Genomic DNA, 22,785 nt, shown 5'->3' with positions numbered 1-22,785 from the left:
GGGCTACAGTTCATGGGATCACAAAGAGTTAGACACAACTGAAGTGACTTAGCACACATGCACATGGAATATTATGGGCACGAGATTGAACCCAGGTCTCCCACATTGCAGGCAGATTCTTTACCATCTGAGCCACCAGAGTAGCCCAAGAATACTGGAGCAAAGTAATCTAATTCTAAAATAATAATTTGGAATACACAAATATTCATTGATCTAAAGGAAAAAGCCTAAAAGGATATTTACCAAATATTAACAGGAGTTTTCCAGACAGTGACATTACAGAGGCTACACTTTGTATTTCTTAAATTTCTGGTCATTAACATTTTTTTTTAACTTTTTATTTTGTTTTGAGGGTATAGCCAATTATGGAGAAGGAAATGGCAACCCACTCCAGTTTCTTGCCTGGAAAATCCCATGGACAGAGGAGCCTGGTGGGCTACCGTCCATGGAGTTACAAAGAATCAGACATGACTTAGTGACTAAACAGCATAGCCAGTTAACAATATTATGACAATTTCAGGTGGACAACGAAAGGACGCAGTTGTACAATACATGCATGCATTCTCTGCCAAACTCCCCTCCCATCCAGGCTGCCACATAACATTGAGCAGAGTTCCCTGTGCTATACAGTAGGTCCTTGTTGGTTATCCATTTTATTTATTTTTTTAATTTTATTTTATTTTTTAACTTTACAATATTGTATTGGTTTTGCCATATATCGCAATGAATCCACCACAGGTATACATGAAAATATTGCCTTTAGCATATAATACAATTTTCTTATTTTGACTATGAAAAAGATCAAGACCTTATTTTTTCCCAGTCTTTTCCATCAGAAATGCACAATTCTTAAATGAAAAAGAAAATAGTAAAATTTACCATAATTGGAAGTGCTCAAATATAGATGAAACAAACATTTGTCACAGATACCACAGAGAAGATTAAGCATCCAATATAGTGTTTGACTAGATGACCTCTGAATGAGTCCTGAGTTGCTTTTTAACAGTTTACCATAAAGATCTTACCAATAAAATTGGAAAATTTCTGGGTGTCACTCAGAGTCTTCATATAGTCTTTAACATTCACCATGTTGTCTTCTGGAAGGAAAAGAAAGAGAGGTCACAAGAAAGAATTTGTGGACAAAATAATATTAAAAATACAGCATCAGATTTCTCTGGTTGTCCAGTGGTTAAGAATCCACTTGCCAAGATACTTGGGGGATCCCTGATCTAGGAAGAATCCACAAGATGTGGGACAACTAAGCCCATGCACGACAACTAAGCCCATGCACCACAACTACTGAGTCTGCGGTCTAGAGCCCACCAGCTGCAGCTGCTGAGCCCCCACACCACAACTACTGAAGCCTGAGAGCCTTTAGCCCATGCTCTACAACAAGAGAAGCGACTGCAATGAGAAGCCTGTACACTGCTCCTAGAAAGTAGCCCCTGCTCAATGCAACTAGAAGAAGCCTAGGCACAGCAACCAAGACCCAGTTCAGCCAAAAATAAATAAACTAATTTAAGTGTATATAGTATCAAAATCAGCATACCACTTTTATATTGAAAATTTTAAAGCTTTAATTTATTCTTGAAAGTTTTATTTACCAGATACTCTGAATTCATTTTCATCCAAAATGCCTTGTGATAAGATTGTAGATACATGAGCTCTGTGCAAAAAAACTAAAAACACCAAGAAACTTTTAAAGTCCAGTAACTTCACTCTGCCCAAAGCAACAAAGCTAGGATTTCTACTCACAAGTTCTGAATTCAAACTACTCTTCAGTCACTAAATTAAGATGTATCTGAGGAGAGAGGATTACAACAAGCCCACTGTCCATAAAATTTCAACCTGCTTGTTAAAATTATTCTCATAACTGCAAATGAGGAAAGACTCCTTTTCAAAGACAATATTTAAAATAACAAGCAAATACCTACAGATATTTGCTCAACAAAGGAATTGAATTTACTTCAACAAAGACCTTGCACTTTCTTTATAAAGAATACTTATAAAGACTAGCCCTACAGAAAATAAAATATTCAGTTCAGTCGCTCAGTTGTGTCCGACTCTTTGCAACCCCATGAATCACAGCACGCCAGGCCTCCCTGTCCATCACCAAGTCCCGGAGTTTACCCAAACTCATGTCCATCGAGTCGCTGATGCCATCCAGCCATCTCATCCTCTGTCGACCCCTTCTCCTCCTGCCCCTAATCCCTCCCAGCATCAGGGTCTTTTCCATTGAGTCAATTCTTCACATGAGGTGGCCAGAGTACTGGAGTTTCAGCTTCATCATCAGTCCTTCCAATGAACACCCAGGACTGATCTTCTTTAGGATGGACTACCTGATAGAAGTATTTAAATGCTTACCAGAAACAAAATCTGACTGAAGAATTTTCTCTACTTCTTCTTTAGGTGACTTAATTCCAATATCTCCTAGAAAACCTTCCAAGTTCTTCCCAGGTATCATGTCATCTTCGGGCAAATTAACAGCTAAGACAGTCTCCTGTGATTCTAGAAATAGAAAGAAGTTATTTAGTAACTGATCTAGCCTCTGAATTTAAAAGCAGTAGCCATCACTAAAGGCTTTTGTCAGTGGCAACCCATGGTTTATTATCACATCCTAAATTGAGGAGTAAGAAATCTCAGTGAAGAATACAGACCTCAGGAAATGCTATGTCCACCAGTATAATATACAAAGAGTTCTTTATCACATTTCTCTGGTGCTAATGTAAAATTGGCATAACCAAGATGATTCATATAGCTGAATTTTTCACTACAGTTACACAGAAGAGTTATTTTACTGGGCTTCCCTGGTGGCTCAGTGGTAAAGAATCTGCCTGCAATGTATGTGACCTGGATTCAATCCCTGGGCCGGGAAGATCCCCTGGAGAAGGAATGGCTACCCACTCCAGTATTCTTGCCTGGAAAGAGGAGCCTGGTGGGCTACAGTCCATGGCGTCACAAAGAGTCAGACATATGGAGTTCTAATAGTAGCAAGCAAAATTAACTTTATTTATTGAGGTGAAATAAATTTTAAAATCATGAAAACTGTAAAATATGAAACACAGTATCACGAGGGCTCATTCATCTTTTCTCTTCAATTCTACCAAGACTCAATTGTATTCTAGCATCTGGAATTTTGCTTCACATCCAGCCTTTTCAAAGGAGGCAGTGTTAAGTCAGACAGATCTGCATTCAAATCCTGACCCTGGAATTTGTGACCTGGAACTCTGTGACCTTGAGCTAATTTTTACTACTTAACCCCTCTATAAATCTCAGTTGTCTTATATATAAAATGAAATTATAATAGTATCTACCTCACTAGGTTGATATGGAGATTAAATATGAAAATATAAAGAAAAACATTTAAAACAATGTTAGACGTATCAGTTCAGTCAGTTCAGTTGCTCAGTCATGTCTGACTCTCTGTGACCCCATGGACTATAGCATGCCAGGCTTTCCTGTCCATCACCAACTCCCAGAGCTTGCTCAAAGTCATGTCCATTGAGTCGGTGATGCCATCCAACCATATACTAAGGGTTTATTAAGTGTCATTATTACTAGCAATAAAATAATTGTCATTTTTATTATAATTATTAAAACCAACAAGAACTAGCTACAAATGGTAATCACAGATTCTTAGTGTCTTAGATCCTGCCTCACTTCCTGTTCCCCTAACATTATTAGGAGACAACTGCAGATGGCAATTTGAGTTTTGCCAACACCTAAAAACCTGTATCAGCTCTTCTTTGTCTTAACTAAAATTTGGTTTCCTTTAAAATACTGTTTCCTTGCATAATCATCTTGAGTACAGTCTATTCATCTTCCCATGTTCCATATACCATAGGACCAAGAAACAAAGCACCATTCTCCTGGTTTTCTGCTGCCTGTTGAGCCTATTTTGAGCCTATTTTAGTCCAACTTCAATCAAAATGTATCGCTCCCCTTTAAGGTTCAAGCCTGATATTCAACTATGCCACCCTTCTGACACCATTTTCTATTACTTCCTGACCACTCCTTCATAGTCTCTAAGGATTTTGGCACATTGATCATAATCTTCCCTCAACTCTATATCCTATTATCACCCAATGATAATAAGGATGATCCTAACCTCAGAGCACCTTGACTTCTTAACTGCCAACAAGCCTTCACTTTCTTTCCAAAGTCATCCACACCAATGGCTATTCTTAATCCTCATCATTACCCAGCATTGCCTGTCTCATCCCTAATATCCTAAACTACCAGATCAGACACTGACCATAATCCTTTAAGACTATATGTGCCTTTGTTGAAGGGAAGTACAGAACTTTGCACATTATGCCTCCTCTCCAGGCCCCTCGAAGTTCTCCAGTGGACAGTGGAGACACAGTGAACTAGCCTGATCAGTTATAATGGAGGGCCTGCTATGTTAACTCCTTCCTTCTTGGGTAGCCCTTGTTTACTCTTCCCTGTAGTTATTGGTCTTATATTGCACTGACTGGCACATGCCAATGCCATCTCCCTAGTCCCTGTGACCATGCCCAAGATTCAGGTACCTAACCTGTTCTCCTTTCTCAATGGCTTAATTTCAACATTTTTTTTCTTACCATCTGAGCTCTCCTCTCTGATTTCAAAGTTAACTATCATTTGCTAAGCAGATAATATGTACCTAATAACTATGCTTTATATGTATTTTTGCAGTTGATCCTGGCAACTGTATGAGAAACACGATGTTTTTAGCATCCTTGTTTTAAAGATGAAGAAATCAGAATGGCCTAGAGTGAGTAGGCAGCTAATAAGTCAAAGAACCACACCCCCATCTCTTATCATACTCCATAGCCCATGCTCTTTTCTACTACTATGCACTATTTCCTATTCCTTAGCTAATCTAATTAACTACTATACTATGTTGATGCTAATTATGTTATGACCCAGGTAAAATACTTATATGTAAACCAGAAAATATTAAATACATTTCTTAACCTAAAAGAGAGCTCTCAGTTCAGTTCAGTTCAGTTCAAGTCGCTCAGTCATGTCTGACTCTTTGCAACCCCATGAATCGCAGCACGCCAGGCCTCCCTGTCCATCACCAACTCCCGGAGTTCACTCAGACTCACATCCATCGAGTCAGTGATGCCATCCAGCCATCTCATCCTCTGCCGTCCCCTTCTCCTCCTGCCCCCAATCCCTCCCAGCATCAGAGTCTTTTCCAATGAGTCAACTCTTCGCATGAGGTGGCCAAAGTACTGGAGTTTCAGCTTCAGCATCATTCCCTCCAGAAAAATCCTAGGGCTGATCTCCTTCAGAGAGCTCTAGTGGTGGGTATTTCATATGCCAAGAAAGCCTATGTATTGAAAATCTATAAAGTATATTGTGTACTTCTTTGCACACAGAAATGACTCTGCATTGGTTTCCCTAACATTTGTCTGAGTTGTCATTCTTTTCAAGAGTGCTCACTGATCAAATAGTCATTTGAATGGTTATTCAAATAAATCACCAGTAATACTGTTTTAAACATATTTTCCAAACAAGAAAGTGCACAAACCCCACAAGCACTATCTTCATTGGTTTCAGTCCTACATCTTTAACTTTTAAGCCAAAATGGAAGTCAAATAATAGAAAACCTGTGCCACTGAACTGCACATGATCTCTCTGATATTTAACAAAAACATGATAAGTGTCTATTAAATAAGCAAAAGGAACATGATAAGTGTCTATTAAAGAAGCAAAAGGTTTATGAGAAATTATATAATATAGAAGCCTATACACAGGATGGAGTCCTAAGTCTGAGGCTTAAAATGATATATAGAATTTTCATATCTGGAAAAATTGTAAGGCCAGTAGCTGACTCTATATATAAAGTCCTAAAAACAAAAAGAGTTAAAAATAGGTTTAAGCAGGTCCCTTTCTACAAAAAACCTTTTTCTTTCATTAAGAAACCTGTCAACTTTTAATCAAAACCAAGCTCTGCCTACCTATAAATAGATCAATGTCAATATGTTAATCAGAAATTAGCACAACCAGAAAAGGTAAAAAGCAAAACCAAAGGCATCCCTTCAATAAAAATAAATTTAATAGTCACAAGTAATCCAATACTTACCTTCTAACTTGGAGGTATCATGCATTTCCTTTACCACTTTTGCAAATTCTTCAATCTGTACTTTGTCACCTTCTGTAAGAAAAACATTTTAAATAAATCAGCCTCACTGAAGCAAAAGTTGGATTCAATAAAGAAATCTTTGAAAATGTAAATTACTTGATGTATTCATAAGAGTTATATTTCCTTTGTATATTGTTGAGTGACCAAAAGATTAATTTTATGGAATGAATAAACCTTATGGCTGCAGAAATCAGGCTGAGATTTTCATTTCCAATAGTCAAGAGAAACTATGCAATCCATATCACTAGAAATAAAACTAAGAGACAAATCTCAATTTAATTTTAGCCTTTCAAATGTTTGAAGATAAAAATACTGTAGCAGATGTAAAACTTTTTCCAAAGTCAGATGGTTCTATAGCTAGAATTTCTGATTGATGTTTACACCTATTTCTTACACAAAAATACATAAGTATTAGATTACAAAGTCAAAGTGACAAGCGCTTTGTTTTCTGAATCTGAAACAGGGAAAATTAATTCAAGGATTTAGAATTATTATAGTTTATGATCATAGACTAGAATACAGTATAAGCAGAAAGTGTATCGACAGCAGATAAGACCTTGCCTAGAGCTTACATATATAGCTACAAAGGCCAAAAAGTATATGAAAAGGTGTTTAATATCACTAATCATCAAGGAAATACAAATCAAAACCACAACAAGATATCATCTCACATCTGTTAGGGTGGCTATTACCAAAAATAAATAACAGATACTCGTGAGGATATAGAGGAAAAGGAACTCTTATATACTGTTGATTGGAATGTAAATGGGTACAGTCATTGTTTTTAAAGTACAGTGGTTCCTCAAAAAAATTAAATATAGAACTACCACATGATCCAATCATCCCCCACCTTTTTTTATTATATATACATGATGGACTATTAATTAGCCATAAAAAAAGGAAATTCTGCCATTTGTGACAATATAGATAAGCCTGCAGGGCATTATGCATTTCATTATGTGAAATAAGCCAAACAGAGAAAGACAAGTACTGTACGGTATTACTTATATGTGGAATCTAAAAAAAGAAAACAGTTTAATAGAAACATAAAGTAGATAGGGGCTGGGGGAAGGGGAAATGGAGAAGCATAGGTCAAAGGGCACAAACTTTCAGTTATAAGAAAAAGAGGTTCAATAAAAGAAAAAGAATAATAAATTCAGAATAAAATCTAACGTACAACATGGTGATTATAGTTGAAAATATGGCAGTTTACACCTGAAAGTTGCTGAGATTAGATGTTAAGCATTCTCATCATTCACACACACACAAAATTAAATATATGAGGTAATGGGTGTAAATGTGTTAATTATCTTGATCTTGTTAATCCTTCCACTACATCTTTCAATCATAATAGTATGCATTTTATATACAATTATGATCAAGACCATCCCTATGGAAAAGAAATGCAAAAAAGCAAAATGGCTGTCTGAGGAGGCCTTACAAGTAGCTGTGAAAAGAAAAGAAGCCAAAAGCAAAGGAGAAAAGGAAAGATATAAACATCTGAATGCAGAGTTCCAAAGAATAGCAAGAAGAGATAAGAAAGCCTTCTTCAGCGATCAATGCAAAGAAATAGAGGAAAACAACAGAATGGGAAAGACTAGAGATCTCTTCAAGAAAATGAGCAAAGATGGGCTCAATAAAGGACAGAAATGGTATGGACCTAACAGAAGCAGAAAATATTAAGAAGAGGTGGCAAGAATACACAGAAGAACTGTACAAAAAAGAGCTTCACGACCCAGATAATCACGACGGTGTGATCACTCACCTAGAGCCAGACATCCTGGAATGTGAAGTCAAGTGGGCCTTAGAAAGCATCACTACGAACAAAGCTGGTGGAGGTGACAGAATTCCAGTTGAGCTATTCCAAATCCTGAAAGATGATGCTGTGAAAGTGCTGCACTCAATACGCCAGCAAATTTGGAAAACTCAGCAGTGGCCACAGGACTGGACAAGGTCAGTTTTCATTCCAATCCCAAAGAAAGGCAATGCCAAAGAATGCTCAAATTACTGCACAATTGCACTTATCTCACACGCTAGTAAAGTAATGCTCAAAATTCTCCAAGCCAGGCTTCAGCAATATGTGAACTGTGAACTTCCTGATGTTCAAGCTGGTTTTAGAAAAGGCAGAAGAACCAGAGATCAAATTGCCAACATCCACTGGAATCATGGAAAAAGCAAGACAGTTCCAGAAAAACATCTATTTCTGCTTTATTGACTATGCCAAAGCCTTTGACTGTGTGGATCACAATAAACTGTGGAAAATTCTGAAAGAGATGGGAATACCAGACCACCTGACCTGCCTCTTGAGAAATCTGTATGCAGGTCAGGAAGCAACAGTTAGAACTGGACATGGAACAACAGACTGGTTCCAAATAGGAAAAGGAGTACATCAAGGCTGTATATTGTCACCCTGCTTATTTAACTTCTATGCAGAGTACATCATGAGAAATGCTGGACTGGAAGAAACACAAGCTGGAATCAAGATTGCCGGGAGAAATATCAATAACCTCAGATATGCAGATGACACCACCCTTATGGCAGAAAGTGAAGAGGAACTCAAAAGCCTCTTGATGAAAGTGAAAGAGGAGAGTGAAAAAGTTGGCTTAAAGCTCAACATTCAGAAAACGAAGATCATGGCATCCAGTCCCATCACTTCATGGGAAATAGATGGGGAAACAGTGGAAACAGTGTCAGACTTTATTTTTCTGGGCTCAAAAATCACTGCAGATGGTGACTGAAGCCATGAAATTAAAAGACGCTTACTCCTTGGAAAGAAAGTTATGACCAACCTAGATAGCATATTGAAAAGCAGAGATATTACTTTGCCAACAAAGGTTCGTCTAGTCAAGGCTATGGTTTTTCCTGTGGTCATGTATGGATGTGAGAGTTGGACTGTGAAGAAGGCTGAGCGCCGAAGAATTGATGCTTTTGAACTGTGGTGTTGGAGAAGACTCTTGAGAGTCCCCTGGTCTGCAAGGAGATCCAGCCAGTCCATTCTGAAGGAGATCAGCCCTGGGATTTCTTTGGAAGGAATGATGCTAAAGCTGAAACTCCAGTACTTTGGCCACTTCATGCGAAGTGTTGACTCATTGGAAAAGACTGATGCTGGGAGGGATTGGGGGCAGGAGGAGAAGGGGACGACAGAGGATGAGATGGCTGGATGGCATCACTGACTCGATGGATGTGAGTCTGGGTGAACTCCGGGAGTTGGTGATGGACAGGGAGGCCTGGCGTGCTGCGATTCATGGGGTCACAAAGAGTTGGACACGACTGAGCGACTGATCTGACCTGATACAATAAAACTGGAAATATATATACACATATAGCTACAACCAACAGTGTCTTATCTTTTATCTTTCCTTGGCTTTCAAATTAACACTTGGATTTTTAGGAACCATACTCTCTAGTAAGAGCATGTATCTTTATTGCATTTTTCCAGCTTCTGTCTTTTAGTAGACCCTGCCCTGTTGACTTCCTGGTGGTGCAGATGGTAAAGCATCTGCCTACAATGCAGGAGACCCGGGTTCGATCCCTGGGTCAGGAAGATCCCCTGGGGAAGGAAATGGTAACCCACTCCAGTACTCTTGCCTGGAAAACCCCATGGACAGAAAAGCATGGTAGGCTACAGTCCATGGGGTCACAAAGAGTCAGACACGACTGAGCGACTTCACTTTCACTTTGCCCTGTTGAGCCATACTAAGTCACTTCAGTCGTGTGCAACTCTCTGTGTCCCTATGAACTGTAGCCCATCCATGGGATTCTCTAGGCAAGAATACTGGAGTGGGTTGCCATGCTCTTCTCCACGGGTTCTTCCTGACTTAGGGATCAAACCCACGTCTCCTGTGGCTCCCACATTGTAGGCAGATTCTTAATCTCTGAGCCACTAGGGAAGCCCCTTAGTAGGGCCCTACATCTCCCTAACTATAAGAGCTCTGCCTTAAATATGTCAGGTATCTCTCTGATGTGGGGAGAAAGGGTAGAAAAGGATACAAAGAGTTTCTGTATCCCATTTCCCATGATTATTTTATATTCTGTTACTCTGGATAATCTCCTACCAGCCTCATATCAACCAGCAAAGCAAGATAATCAAATTTTCTAAGACTGGTTACAAAAAGACCTTCTCAAGACCAGCTTTAAGGGGCTCCCCTGGTGGCTCAGAGGTTAAAGCGTCTGCCTGCAATGTGGGAGACCCGGGTTCGATCCCTGAGTCAGGAAGATCCCCTGGGGAAGGAAATGGCAACCCACTCCAGTATTCTTGCCTAGAGAATCCCATGGAGCGAGGAGCCTGGTAGGCTACAGTCCACGGGGTCACAAAGAGTCTGGCAAGACTGAGCTACTTCACTTTTCACTTTCAAAGACCAGCTTAAAGTAAGCAGTAGGCATTGCAGCTCAGTCACCTAAGTGGAGATTCCTCTGAATCCAGCTCATATATTCAAATACAACTAAATTCAGCTATTTAGAATTATAAAAGAAAGAAAAGAAAAAAGCAAACAAACAAGGAGCATCTGAGGTCACCAGGTGCCAATAACACTAGCAGGTGCTTTAACAAAATCTGCATCTAGGGTTGGGCCTGTTTACCAATGGACACAAATCTCTGTGACCTATAATTCCATTTGGTCCTTGAGTTCTTACATATGCTGAAACAGAAAAGCAACCACAGGTTTTAGAAAAGATTCCTTGGGTATATTTAAATATGTTCTATGAAAAGACATGTGGGTAGACAGAGATTTTAGAATTTGGCACTCATTCTTTGCTAAACCACCAACACAAGGTTAACCACAACAAATACCAGGTTTCAAAGTTAGAGCCTGAAATAAATATTCAGACTTAACTTTAACAAGTATAAACAAAAATAGCAATATCACAAAGACAAGTTCTGAATCAGGTTGTCAAACCCAAAATAAAAAAGTTATTTAGCTAATTTCAATTCCATCAGAGGTCAGAGTCAGGAGAAATAGAACAAATACATCTCAGTTTAAGTTTAAAAACCTAAAACAAGTAAAGCTGGAGAAACCAGAAGAGAAGAGAGTATCTGAAGTCTTTATGCCTGGCTACAACTATAATGATTTCCTCCATATAATTCCTAGTCTATGGATTCAGCCTCTCACATCCCCCTTAAGTATTTCTACATCATCCTGACATATTTTGGCTCAACCTCAACTCTCTTCATTTAGGTCTTTCATCAGAAACAGGGAGGGACTCAAAAGGTATATAAGTTGATATTTGGGAAGCATTTCTGAATTTTCCAAATGATACACACACTTTTCAATGCATTTTTCTAATCATCATAAAATTAATTTTTTCATTTTAAATATACTTTAAAATACTGAGGAGTCAATATGGAATACCATCAACAGCCAGGAAGTAATTCACTTAGAGGGAACCTAAATCTGTTTTGTTTTTTTTTTTCTTTTTAACATAACCTGGTCAAATGATTATTTCAGGACAATAATTCTTGAGTTCTTTCTCATATTTCTAAAGATGTGTTGAGATGCTTTATCAGTTCACTTAGTCATGTTACCTACTTTGATCATAAGAACTCAACTCTTATTTTTTATACATTGGGGTACTCTACAAGATTTCATTTGGAACCAAAGAATTCCACTGATTTAACAGCACCAAATATAAACAAAAACCAAAAATAAAGAATTTCAAAACTTTGCAAACCACAGCAATAAAATGGGGCTTCCTAGATGGCACTAGTGGTAAAGAACGTCTGCCAATGCAGGAGACATAAGCTTATAGACGCAGGTTCAATCCCTGGGCTGAGAAGATCCCCTGGAGAAGTGCACAGCAATCTCCTCCAGTACTTTTGCCTAGAGAATCCCATGGGAGAGAAGCCTCTCAGGCTACAGTCCACAGGGTCAAAAGACTCAGACACAACTGAAGCGACTGAGCACCCATGTACACTAAAATAAGAACCAAATCACTTTGTATAAAAGGATTAAAGTTAAAAGAAGAAATAGTACGACAGATGAAGTCCACATATAGTTTTCAATATCTTGTGTATATTCAGATTTAGATGGTAAAATAATCCACATTTTACATACTACATTTTTGCTTCACAAGTATATAATAATGAATAGGACTTCACTTTCACTTTTCACTTTCATGCATTGGAGAAGGAAATGGCAACCCATTCCAGTGTTCTTGCCTGGAGAATCCCAGGGACGGGGGAGCCTGGTGAGCTGCCGTCTATGGGGTCACAGAGAGTCGGACACGACTGAAGCGACTTAGCAGCAAGCAGCAGCAACAGCAGCAGCAGCAGGATACCATTTGACCGGCTTTATTACCACAGTAAGTGGTTTTATAGACAGCTGAGTTATTTTCATAATGCATAAAATGTTTTATTGGTCTGATTAAAATAAATGCTATATGATATTTTCTCTGGCACATGTTGCCCACAACTTCCATTCACTGTATCAAAAGAACCTGAAACTTTGCCACAGAGGAAAAGAGGGGTGGGGGGAAGGAAATCCCTACTACCAGAAAATTACCCTTCTGTTTAAATCAACCCTTCTTACCTCATATATCCCAATAAATAAAACAATCCACATGCTTAAAGTCTAAAATTACCAGCCTCAATTAAAGGAGAAAAGGGGGATAATAACACTCACAGAGGATGACAATTTTTGATAAAGACCCCAGACAGCATGCTTATGTTACTAGGCTAGTCCTGCATAAACATTCCACACAAAAGAGTATAAAAATACATTTGTAACTTCAGGGTACTAAGAATATGAGAGAGTAGAAATGATCACATGTAGCTATGGACTCTTTCTTTCCTAAATGCAAAATATCAGCAGTATATAATGGAGTATTTATTTTTAAAATTTTATTCTATTGTCTTTTTTTATAGTATTTTTGTGAACTTTTTTTTGTTTTGTGTGAATCTTTTTTACTTCCTAACGAGGCACAGGTGGTAGCCACAGCAAATGTGTTTTCCTAACAAATTAAATAAAAGCCTATTTCAACCAAACAACACGACTATCCCAAGAAGTATTAATAAAACTGGGATATAAACCATTTTCCTAACTCCCTGTGTTCACTGGGATATTCCATTTTCTATTAACATATTATGGAACTTAAAAGTAGTCAAGTAACCAAGCAGGACCCTATCAGGCCTTCTGCCTTCCCAGGACAGACCACCACCTACATATCTTCCACCTGCCTTTTATGTATAGAAAAGCTTTACTCTCTTAGGCCTCCCACGAGTCCCAAAAGGCTGGCTCAAGAGTAAGTGATTATGAAATGTGAAAATACAAAAACAAAGCACAGCTAGCTGTTGGGCCAGGAAACTGGTAACAAATTTAAACTACAAACCAGTTACACAGCAGAGTCACTGAATTCCCAGTTCCCAGAAAGATTTATTAATAGATCAGGGTCTAACACACATTCTCAAGTTATTTCTACAGGAAGTAGACTTCATCAGATGAAAACTGCTGACCATAAGCATGTAGACCCCAGATGGGTTAAAGTCAGAGGGTTGATGATGCCTGAAAAGTTATGCTGATAAAGTTAAACTAATCCATCAATACCAACCAATCCAAGAATTGTGCACAAGCTGTTCATGCACCATGTAGGTCCCTCCCTCACACTGGCATTAAAACCTTTGACTCCTAACTGGCAACTTGGAAATGGTCTTAGGACATTGGTCTACCATCTTTCCAGGTTGCTGGCCTGAATAAAGCAACTTTCTCCATTTCCACCAATACTTTTCTCCTGAGTATTGGCCTTTCAAGCAACAAGTAGCCAAACTTGGATTCAGTTTGGCCTCATCCGGTTACAGTCAATGCATATTTGATCAATGTAGAGCAGTAATATATTAGATACTAATTATTTTCTATAGGACAGTCAAACAATATGAGCTTTCTTTACATTTCCTAAATGTATATCCTGGCATATCAACCAAATACAAGATATAAGGATAAATAAAGATTGGCAGAAGATAAAACCATATATCTTTTAATTTTAGTATTTGAAATACTCACCATCAGCTGTTGCCAATTTCAGTGCAGTCATGAATTCATCTTTGTTTAAATTATTGTTCAAATTAGACAGAGTATTCCACAGGTTAGGAGCACTCATCTTTTCTTTGCTGAGATTGTGGAAGTTTTCAATAGTATCAGGCAATACTAAAGGGTACATAAAACACATGTTTTACAACATTCTTGTTCAAGAAATTAATACAGCAAACTATTATCTGGAATAGTTATGAATTGAGATTTTTATGGTTAAGAATAACAAATAGAGATAAATTAATTGCCAACTTCCAAATATTAAAATATAATAAAATAATATAAAATTAAGTGTATCTTTGAAGATTCTAAAATATTTCAAGAACTTATAGTTCCATATATAAGGAAACTTAAAAATAACTAAGCACCCCTAAATAATCATTATAAAGAATAACTTTCATTGAACTATAGATTTTTTTATTTTATTTTTTAACTTTACAATATTGTATTGGTTTTGCCATACAATAGCCTGAATTCACAAACATGTCCAACTGATAAAACCATGAATTAAATATCTTTTTCTCTGTATCTCCCCACAAAATCCTTTTCTGGATAACTATTTCCTCTTCACTATACCACTGCAGACTATGGAAGGAAATTTTGTTTTATTAAAACTCCAACAGAAAACCTTTGTAAAGTTTTAACAGGGAAATGAAATTATCTTATTACAAAAGTATAAAAGATTATTCTATTGCTATGCAGACCATGAACTTTCTGAAGACCAGGCAGTTAGGAAGCTTTTGAAAAATGTCAGTGGTAGCAGTTCACAGAAAAAATGACAGTGGCGTCAACAAGGGTGAAAACGATGGAGATGATGAGAAGTGAACCATCATAGGATATATTTTGAGCATAAAGCTGAGAGAGCATTTAATGATGAACTGAATGACAGTCTAGGGGGACTGGGACCACGAAGAACTTCTGGGTTTGAGACCTGAGCAGCTGGGTGGAGAGTAGGGTCAGTAGCTGAGTTAGTAAAGACTAGGGAAAGAATAAGCTTGTTGGAAAACAAGAATTCTTTTCCATACACATTAAGTTTGAGATAAATAGGGAGTCAAAAGGATACAGGTATTATATAAAGCAGTAGGATCACTCAGAGAAAGCCTTAGAGAATGAGACTCAGAATGGAATCTGAGATCACACTAACATTTAGAAGTCAGCCAGAAAAGAAGCAGCCAGCAAACAAAACAAAAGAGGAAGGGACATATATAATGGAATATTATTCAGTGACTAGAGAATTCTGCCATTTGCAACCTTGAGGGTATTAAGTGAGGTAAGTCAGACAGGGAAAGACAAATACTAGAAGATCTCACTTATATGTGAAATCTAAAAAAGCAGAACTCATGGACACAGATGGAGAAGGCAATGGCACCCCACTCCAGTACTCTTGCCTGGAAAATCCATGGACAGAGGAGCCTGGTAGGCTGCAATCCATGGGGTCGCTAAGAGTCGGGAACAACTGAGCGACTTAACTTTCACTTTTCACTTTCATGCATTGGAGAAGGAAATGGCAACCCACTCCAGTGTTCTTGCCTGGAGAATCCCAGGGATAGGGGGAGCCTGTGGGCTGCTGTCTATGGGGTTGCACAGAGTTGGACACGACTGAAGCGACTTAGCAGCAGCAGCAGCAGCATAGACACAGAAAACAGGATGGTGGCTACTAGGGCTTGAGGAGTCGGGAACTAGGGAGATGTTGGTCAAAGGATGCTAGCTTGCAATTAGAAGATCAGTATGCCCTGGGATTCTAATGAGCAGCATAGTGATTATAGTTAACAATACTGTATTGTATACTTGAAAACTGTGAAGAGACTAAATCTTAAATGCTCTCACCACAAAAAAGAAATAATAATGTGACATGATGGAGGTGTTAGTTAACACTATGGTGGTAATCCTACCGCAAAAAGTGTACCAAATCAACACATTGCACACCTTAAACTTACACAATATGTCAATTATATCTCAATTTTTGAAAAAGGAAAAGCCAATTAGATGAGAAGGAAATTAGACTATAATGTCACAGAAGACAGGGGGAGATAAATTTTCAAGAAAAACATGTTAAAACCTGCTAGAGATAAATAAGATAAAGACAGAAAATTGACCACTGCATTTAGCAAGACAAGATTTAACATTTTGTAAAAAGCTAGTATGGAGTGGCAGGGCTCCCCAGGTGGTTTAATGGTAAAAAAAATTCACTTGCCAATGCAGGAGACATAGAAGACTTGGGTTTGATCCCTGGTTATCCTGTAAAAAAAATTTCTTCATGACCCAGACAATCACAATGCTGTGATCACTCACCTAGAGCCAGACATCCTGGAATGTGAGGTCAAGTGGGCCTTAGAAAGCATCACTACGAACAAAGCTAGTGGAGGTGATGGAATTCCACTTGAGCTATTTCAAATCCTGAAAGATGATGCTCTGAAAGTGCTGCACTCAATATGCCAGCAAATTTGGAAAACTCAGCAGTGGCCACAGGACTGGAAAAGGTCAGTTTTCATTCCAATCCCAAAGAAAGGCAATGCCAAAGAATGCTCAAACTACTGCACAATTGCACTCATCTCACATGCTAGTAAAGTAATGCTCAAAATTCTCCAAGCCAGGCTTCAGCAATATGTGAACTGTGAACTTCCTGATGTTCAAGATGGTTTTAGAAAAGGCAGAGGAACCAGAGATCAAATTGCCAACATCCGCTGGATCATGGGAAAAGCAACTTTTTCACTCTCCTCTTTCACTTTGATCAAGAGGCTTTTGAGTTCCTCTTCACTTTCTGCCATAAGGGTGGTGTCATCTGCATATCTGAGGTTATTGATATTTCTCCCGGCATACTTGATTCCAGCTTGTGCTTCTTCCAGTCCAGCGTTTCTCATGATGTACTCTGCACATAAGTTAAATAAGCAGGGTAACAATATACAGCCTTGACGTACTCCTTTCCTGATTTGAAACCAGTCTGTTGTTTCACATCCAGTTCTGACTGTTGCTTCTTGACCTGCACACAGATGTCTCAGGAGGATGGTCAGGAGGTCTTGTATTCCTATCTCTTTAAGAATTTTCCATATTTGTTGTGATCCACACAAAGGCTTTGGCATAGTCAATAAAGCAGAAATAGATGTTTTTCTGGAACTGTTTTGCTTTTTCCATGATCCAGTGGATGTTGGCAATTTGATCTCTGGTTCCTCTGCCTTTTCTAAATCCAGCTTGAACATCTGGAAGTTCACAGTTCATGTACTGTTGAAGCCTGGCTTGGAGAATTTTGAGCATTACTTTGCTAGAGTGTGAGATGAGTGCAATTGTGCAGCAATCTGATCACATGGACCACCACCTTGTTTAACTCAGTGAAACTATGAGCCATGCTGTGTAGGGCCACCCAAGACAGATGGGTCACAGTGGAGAGTGCTGACAAAATAGAATATACTCAGCCATAAAAAGAACCAAATCCTGCCACTGCAGCAATTTGGATGCATCTACCCACTCCAGTGTTCTTGCCTGGAGAATCCCAGGGACGGGGGAGTCTGGGGCTGCCATCTATGGGGTCACACAGAGTCGGACACAACTGAAGTGACTTAGCAGCAGCAGCAGCAGAGAATACTATGCTTAGTGAAATAAGTCAGATAAAGAAAAATACTGTATGATATCATGTTTATGTGGAATCTAAGAAAATAAATGAATGTATACAGTTAACAGAACCAGACTCACATATATAGAAAACAGATTAGTGGTTACCAGTGAGGAGAGGAAAGAACAGAGGGAAGGGACAAAATGGCTGTATGGGATTAAGAGATACAAACTTCTATGCATAAACTAGACAGCAACAAAGATACATTGTATAGCACAGGTAGTTATAGCCATCATCTTGTAAAATACAAAAAATAAACAAATAAAAATCAAGATAAAAGAATAAAAACTAAAATAAATTCTACAGCAACCACATAGAATAATCAAGTGGCTTACATAAAATCTGAATGAGTACACAATGTAAAAATATACATCCAGTCACTGAATGTGCTTGAAAAGGTTTTACTAAAATTATTCTCTCTTGGCATTGACTTTAATTTTAAAATTACTTGAAGAAAAAGAATTAGAAAGGAAATAATCTAAAAATGAAATTCCTAGGAAAAGTGACTGACAAGCAAATAATCCTTTCATCCAACTAATCAATTGGGTTTCCTTGTATAAGAAACAAATTAAATTGATACATAAGGTAAAAATGGCTGTTACTTAAAGCACACTATTTCCTAATATATGCCACAAAATAACACAATCCTACTTTTAGCACCAATTTTTAAGGTACTAATTTCATTCAATTTAAAATATACATATATGACCTCAAGATGGAGAAGCTCTATACAGTCAGCAAAAACAAGACTAGGAGCTGACTGTGGCTCAGATCATGAATTCCTTATTACCAAATTCAGACTGAAATTGAAGAAAGTGGAGAAAACCACTAGACCATTCAGGTATGACCTAAATCAAATCCCTTATGACTACACAGTAGAAGTGAGAAATAGATTTAAGGAACTAGATCTGATAGAGTGCCTGATGAACTACGGACGGAGGTTCATGACATTGTACAGGAGAGAGGAATCAAGACCATCCCCAAGAAAAAGAAATGCAAAAAAAAGCAAAATGGCTGTCTGAGGAGGCCTTACAAATAGCTGTGAAAAGAAGGGAAGCGAAAAGCAAAGGGGAAAAGGAAAGATATGCCCATTTGAATGCAGAATTCCAAAGAATAGCAAGGAGAAATAAGAAAGCCTTCCTCAGCAATCAATGTAAAGAAATAGAGGAAAACAACAGAATGGGAAAGACTAGAGATCTCTTCAAGAAAATTAGAGATACCAAGGGAACATTTCATGCAAAGATGGGCTCAATAAAGGACAGAAATGGTAGGGACCTAACAGAAGCAGAAAATATTAAGAAGACATGGCAAGAATACACAGAAGAACTGTACAAAAGAGATCTTCATGACCCAGATAATCACTATGGTATGATCACTCACCTAGAGCCAGACATCCTGGAATGTGAAGTCAAGTGGGCCTTAGGAAGCATCACTACGAACAAAGCTAGTAGAGGTGATGGAATTCCAGTTGAGCTATTTCAAATCCTGAAAGATGATGCTGTGAAAGTGCTGCACTCAATATGCCAGCAAATTTGGAAAACTCAGCAGTGGCCACAGGACTGGAAAAGGTCAGTTTTCATTCCAATCACAAAGAAAGGCAATGCCAAAGAATGCTCAAACTACTGCACAATTGCACTCATCTCACACGCTAGTAAAGTAATGCTCAAAATTCTCCAAGCCAGGCTTCAGCAATATGTGAACTGTGAGCTTCCAGATGTTCAAGATGGTTTTAGAAAAGGCAGAGGAACCAGAGATCAAATGGCCAACATCCGCTGGATCATGGAAAAAGCAAGACAGTTCTAGACAAACATCTACTTCTGCTTTATTGACTATGCCAAAGCCTTTGACTGTGTGGATCACAATAAACTGTGGAAAATTCTGAAAGAGATGAAAATACCAGACCACCTGACCTGCCTCTTGAGAAATCTGTATGCAGGTCAGGAAGTAACAGTTAGAACTGGACATGGAACAACAGACTGGTTCCAAATAGGAAAAGGAGTACATTGAGGATGTATATTGCCACCCTGCTTATTGAACTTATATGCAGAGTACATCATGAGAAACGCTGGGCTGGAGGAAGCACAAGCTGGATTCAAGATTGCTGGGAGAAATATTAATATGTCAGATATGCAGATGACACCACCCTTATGGCAGAAAGCGAAGAAGAACTAAAGAGCCTCTTGCTGAAAGTGAAAGAGGAGAGTGAAAAGTTGGCTTAAAGCTCAACATTCAGAAAATGAAGATCATGTCACATGGTCCCGTCACTTCATGGCAAAAAGATGAGGAAACAGTGGCAACAGTGGCTAACTTTATTTTGGGGGACTCCAAAATCACTGCAGATGGTGATTGCAGCCATGAAATTAAAAGACGCTTACTCCTTGGAAGGGAAGTTATGACCAACCTAGACAGCATATTAAAAAGCAGAGACATTACTTTGCCAACAAAGGTCCATCTAGTCAAGGCTATGGCTTTTCCAGTGGGCATGTATGGATGTGAGAGTTAGACTGTGAAGAAAGCAGAGCGCAGAAGAATTGATGCTTTCGAACTGTGGTGCTGGAGAAGACTCTTGAGAGTCCCTTGGACTGCAAGGAGATCCAAGTCCATCCTAAAGGAGATCAGTCCTGGGTGTTCATTGGAAGGACTGATGTTGAAGCTGAAACTCTAAGACTTTGGCCACCTGATGGGAAGGGTTGACTCATTGGAAAAGACCCTGATGCTGGGAAAGATTGAGGGCAGGAGGAGAAGGGGACGACAGACGATGAGATGGTTGGATGGCATAACCGACTCAATGGACATGGGTTTGTGTGGACTCCGGGGAGGCCTGGCATGCTATGGTTCATGGGCTCTCAAAGAGTCGGACACAACTGAGCTACTGAACTGAACTGATATGACCTTACATTTTTTTACAGTGAGCTTCTTAGTGACAAGACTGTCTTTTTCATTTTCAAACAGTATCTTTAGCACTCTCACAGCTTAACATATAATCTGATACATAGTAATGGCTCAACAAATGTTATCAAATAAATTGGAAGATGAAAAAAATATGAACGCTGAAACCAGAAATTTTGTATTACAGTACTCAGCTATGATCACTAGATGGCATCACTTTCCCAAAGTAATAAAACATTTAAAATCTTCCCAAAATATGGATTTCATACATATGATTCTAGCTGTATATAATGAAGTGTGAGGTTGAGTAGTAAGATTATGATAGCTTTCCATTCATTTGCATATGGAAGGTCTTTTAGATTTAGGAATCAGTAATGGAGATGATTAAGGTCAAACATAGCAGTAAGCCAACTATTTATTTGTCTGATGATCTTCAGGATGCCTAGTTCTTTTAGTGTATTACACTTTTCTAAAATCTGTCAAACTATTTAGTCCACAAAAAGTACAAATTCTTACCTAATTGTTCAGAGAAGCGTTCCGTGTTGCTCATCATAGTATCAACAAATTGTTTAAAATTCACTTTTTTTGTTTCTAAAGGGAAAAGAACACATTTTCTTCAGTATTAACTTGAAGATTTATTGTGATAAATACTAAATTATGTAAAATAAGGTATATATTCAGGGAGATAACATAATTATATCCATCAGCTAATACTAACCACTAAAGATATATGGGTATAAGGGGGGAAAGCAATTCAATTTACAGGCAAAAACTAAGCCCTGAAAACACCAAGAAAACTTATCAAAAATCCTTCTAGTCACAAGTGTACAATGTTTTTAACTTTAAACTTATATAAACATATTATCTTGACTTGCCCTTGCAACAACTCAGTAAATATGTAGGCAAATAATTAATATACTATTTATACATGTTAAAAAAACATGCATATATGATATGATTTCACAACAGATAATACAAAATCAGGAATTCGAGAAGAGCTCTCTTGACTCTTGGCTGCTTCTACATCAGGCTAACATTCATACAAATATCTTTACTCAAGCATGCTACTGAAACAATTAAACATTTTAATAGTCACTTTATACCTTAAAATTCTTCATAATATCCCAATGATAAAGAATAAAACATTTCTAAGAATTTTCCAAGGCCAGATATAAAGGTTTTACATAAATATGGTGAGTTTTTGATAATCCTTGTCCTTTGCTTACCCCATTGAGAAAAAAAAATCTAATAGACTATAAAAAATACACCACAGTATACTTTCTATTTTCAAGACTAAATATCCTTGAGTAGTTTACTTCAAAGAGCACCAAATCACTTTATATTCTTAGCCAAATTTTTGAGACAAAAGTAGTGAGACCTTGAAAAATTCTGGGGGAATTCAGAGTTCATTAAGATTTACATTCCCTGACAGGAACATATAAATTTTCTAAAGCAATAAATTCTGCTCTTTTATTTTATTATATTTGATACCCTGGTAGCTCAGATGGTAAAGCATCCACCTGCAATGTGGGAGACCTGGGTTCGATCCCTGGGTTGGGAAGATCCCCTGGAGGAGTGCATGGCAACTCACTCCAGTATTCTAGACTGGAGAATCCCCATGGACAGAGGAGCCTGACAAGCTACAGTCCCTAGGGTCACAAAGAGTTGAACACAACTGAGCAACTGAGCACATATACATACATACAAAAAAGAATATTTTGTATTTCCTCTTTTTTTATGATATTATACATGTTTTAATGCCATTCTACCAAATCACCACCCCCCCTTCTCCCACACAGTCCAAAAGACTGTTCTATACATCTGTGTCTTTTTTGCGGTCTCGCATACAGGGTTGTCGTTACCATCTTTCTAAATTCCATATATATGCCTTAGTATACTGTATTGTTTTTCTTTCTGGCTTACTTCACTCTGTATAATATATTGGAGACATATTTTCATTATGAAAAGCTTCCCTGGTGGTTCAGATGGTAAAGAATCTGCCTGCAATATGAGAGACCCAGGTTTGATCCCTGGGTCGGGAAGATCCCCAGAAGGGAATGGCTACCCATTCAGCATTCTTGCCTAGAGAATTCCATGGACAGAGGAGCCTGGAAGAATACAGTCCATAGTGTCAC

General features: G+C 38.2%; 1 protein-coding gene across 1 annotated transcript in view; it reads right to left on the bottom strand.

Annotated features, from left to right (window-relative positions):
* Positions 1–22,785, bottom strand: part of EFCAB13 (EF-hand calcium binding domain 13) — a 210,438-nt gene that overhangs the window by 103,897 nt on the left and 83,756 nt on the right. The window contains exons 14-18 of the mRNA XM_059878370.1: positions 21,167–21,241; positions 14,128–14,271; positions 6,077–6,148; positions 2,365–2,508; positions 1,026–1,097 (exon numbers count right to left, since the gene is read on the bottom strand). Of these exons, the coding sequence (XP_059734353.1) occupies positions 1,026–1,097; positions 2,365–2,508; positions 6,077–6,148; positions 14,128–14,271; positions 21,167–21,241 (507 nt within the window). The remainder of the gene's footprint in view (positions 1–1,025; positions 1,098–2,364; positions 2,509–6,076; positions 6,149–14,127; positions 14,272–21,166; positions 21,242–22,785) is intronic.

Source organism: Bos taurus, chromosome 19 (genome assembly GCF_002263795.3).
Source record: "Bos taurus isolate L1 Dominette 01449 registration number 42190680 breed Hereford chromosome 19, ARS-UCD2.0, whole genome shotgun sequence".
NCBI lineage: Eukaryota > Metazoa > Chordata > Mammalia > Artiodactyla > Bovidae > Bos > Bos taurus.
This window is presented reverse-complemented; position numbering and strand designations above follow the sequence as displayed.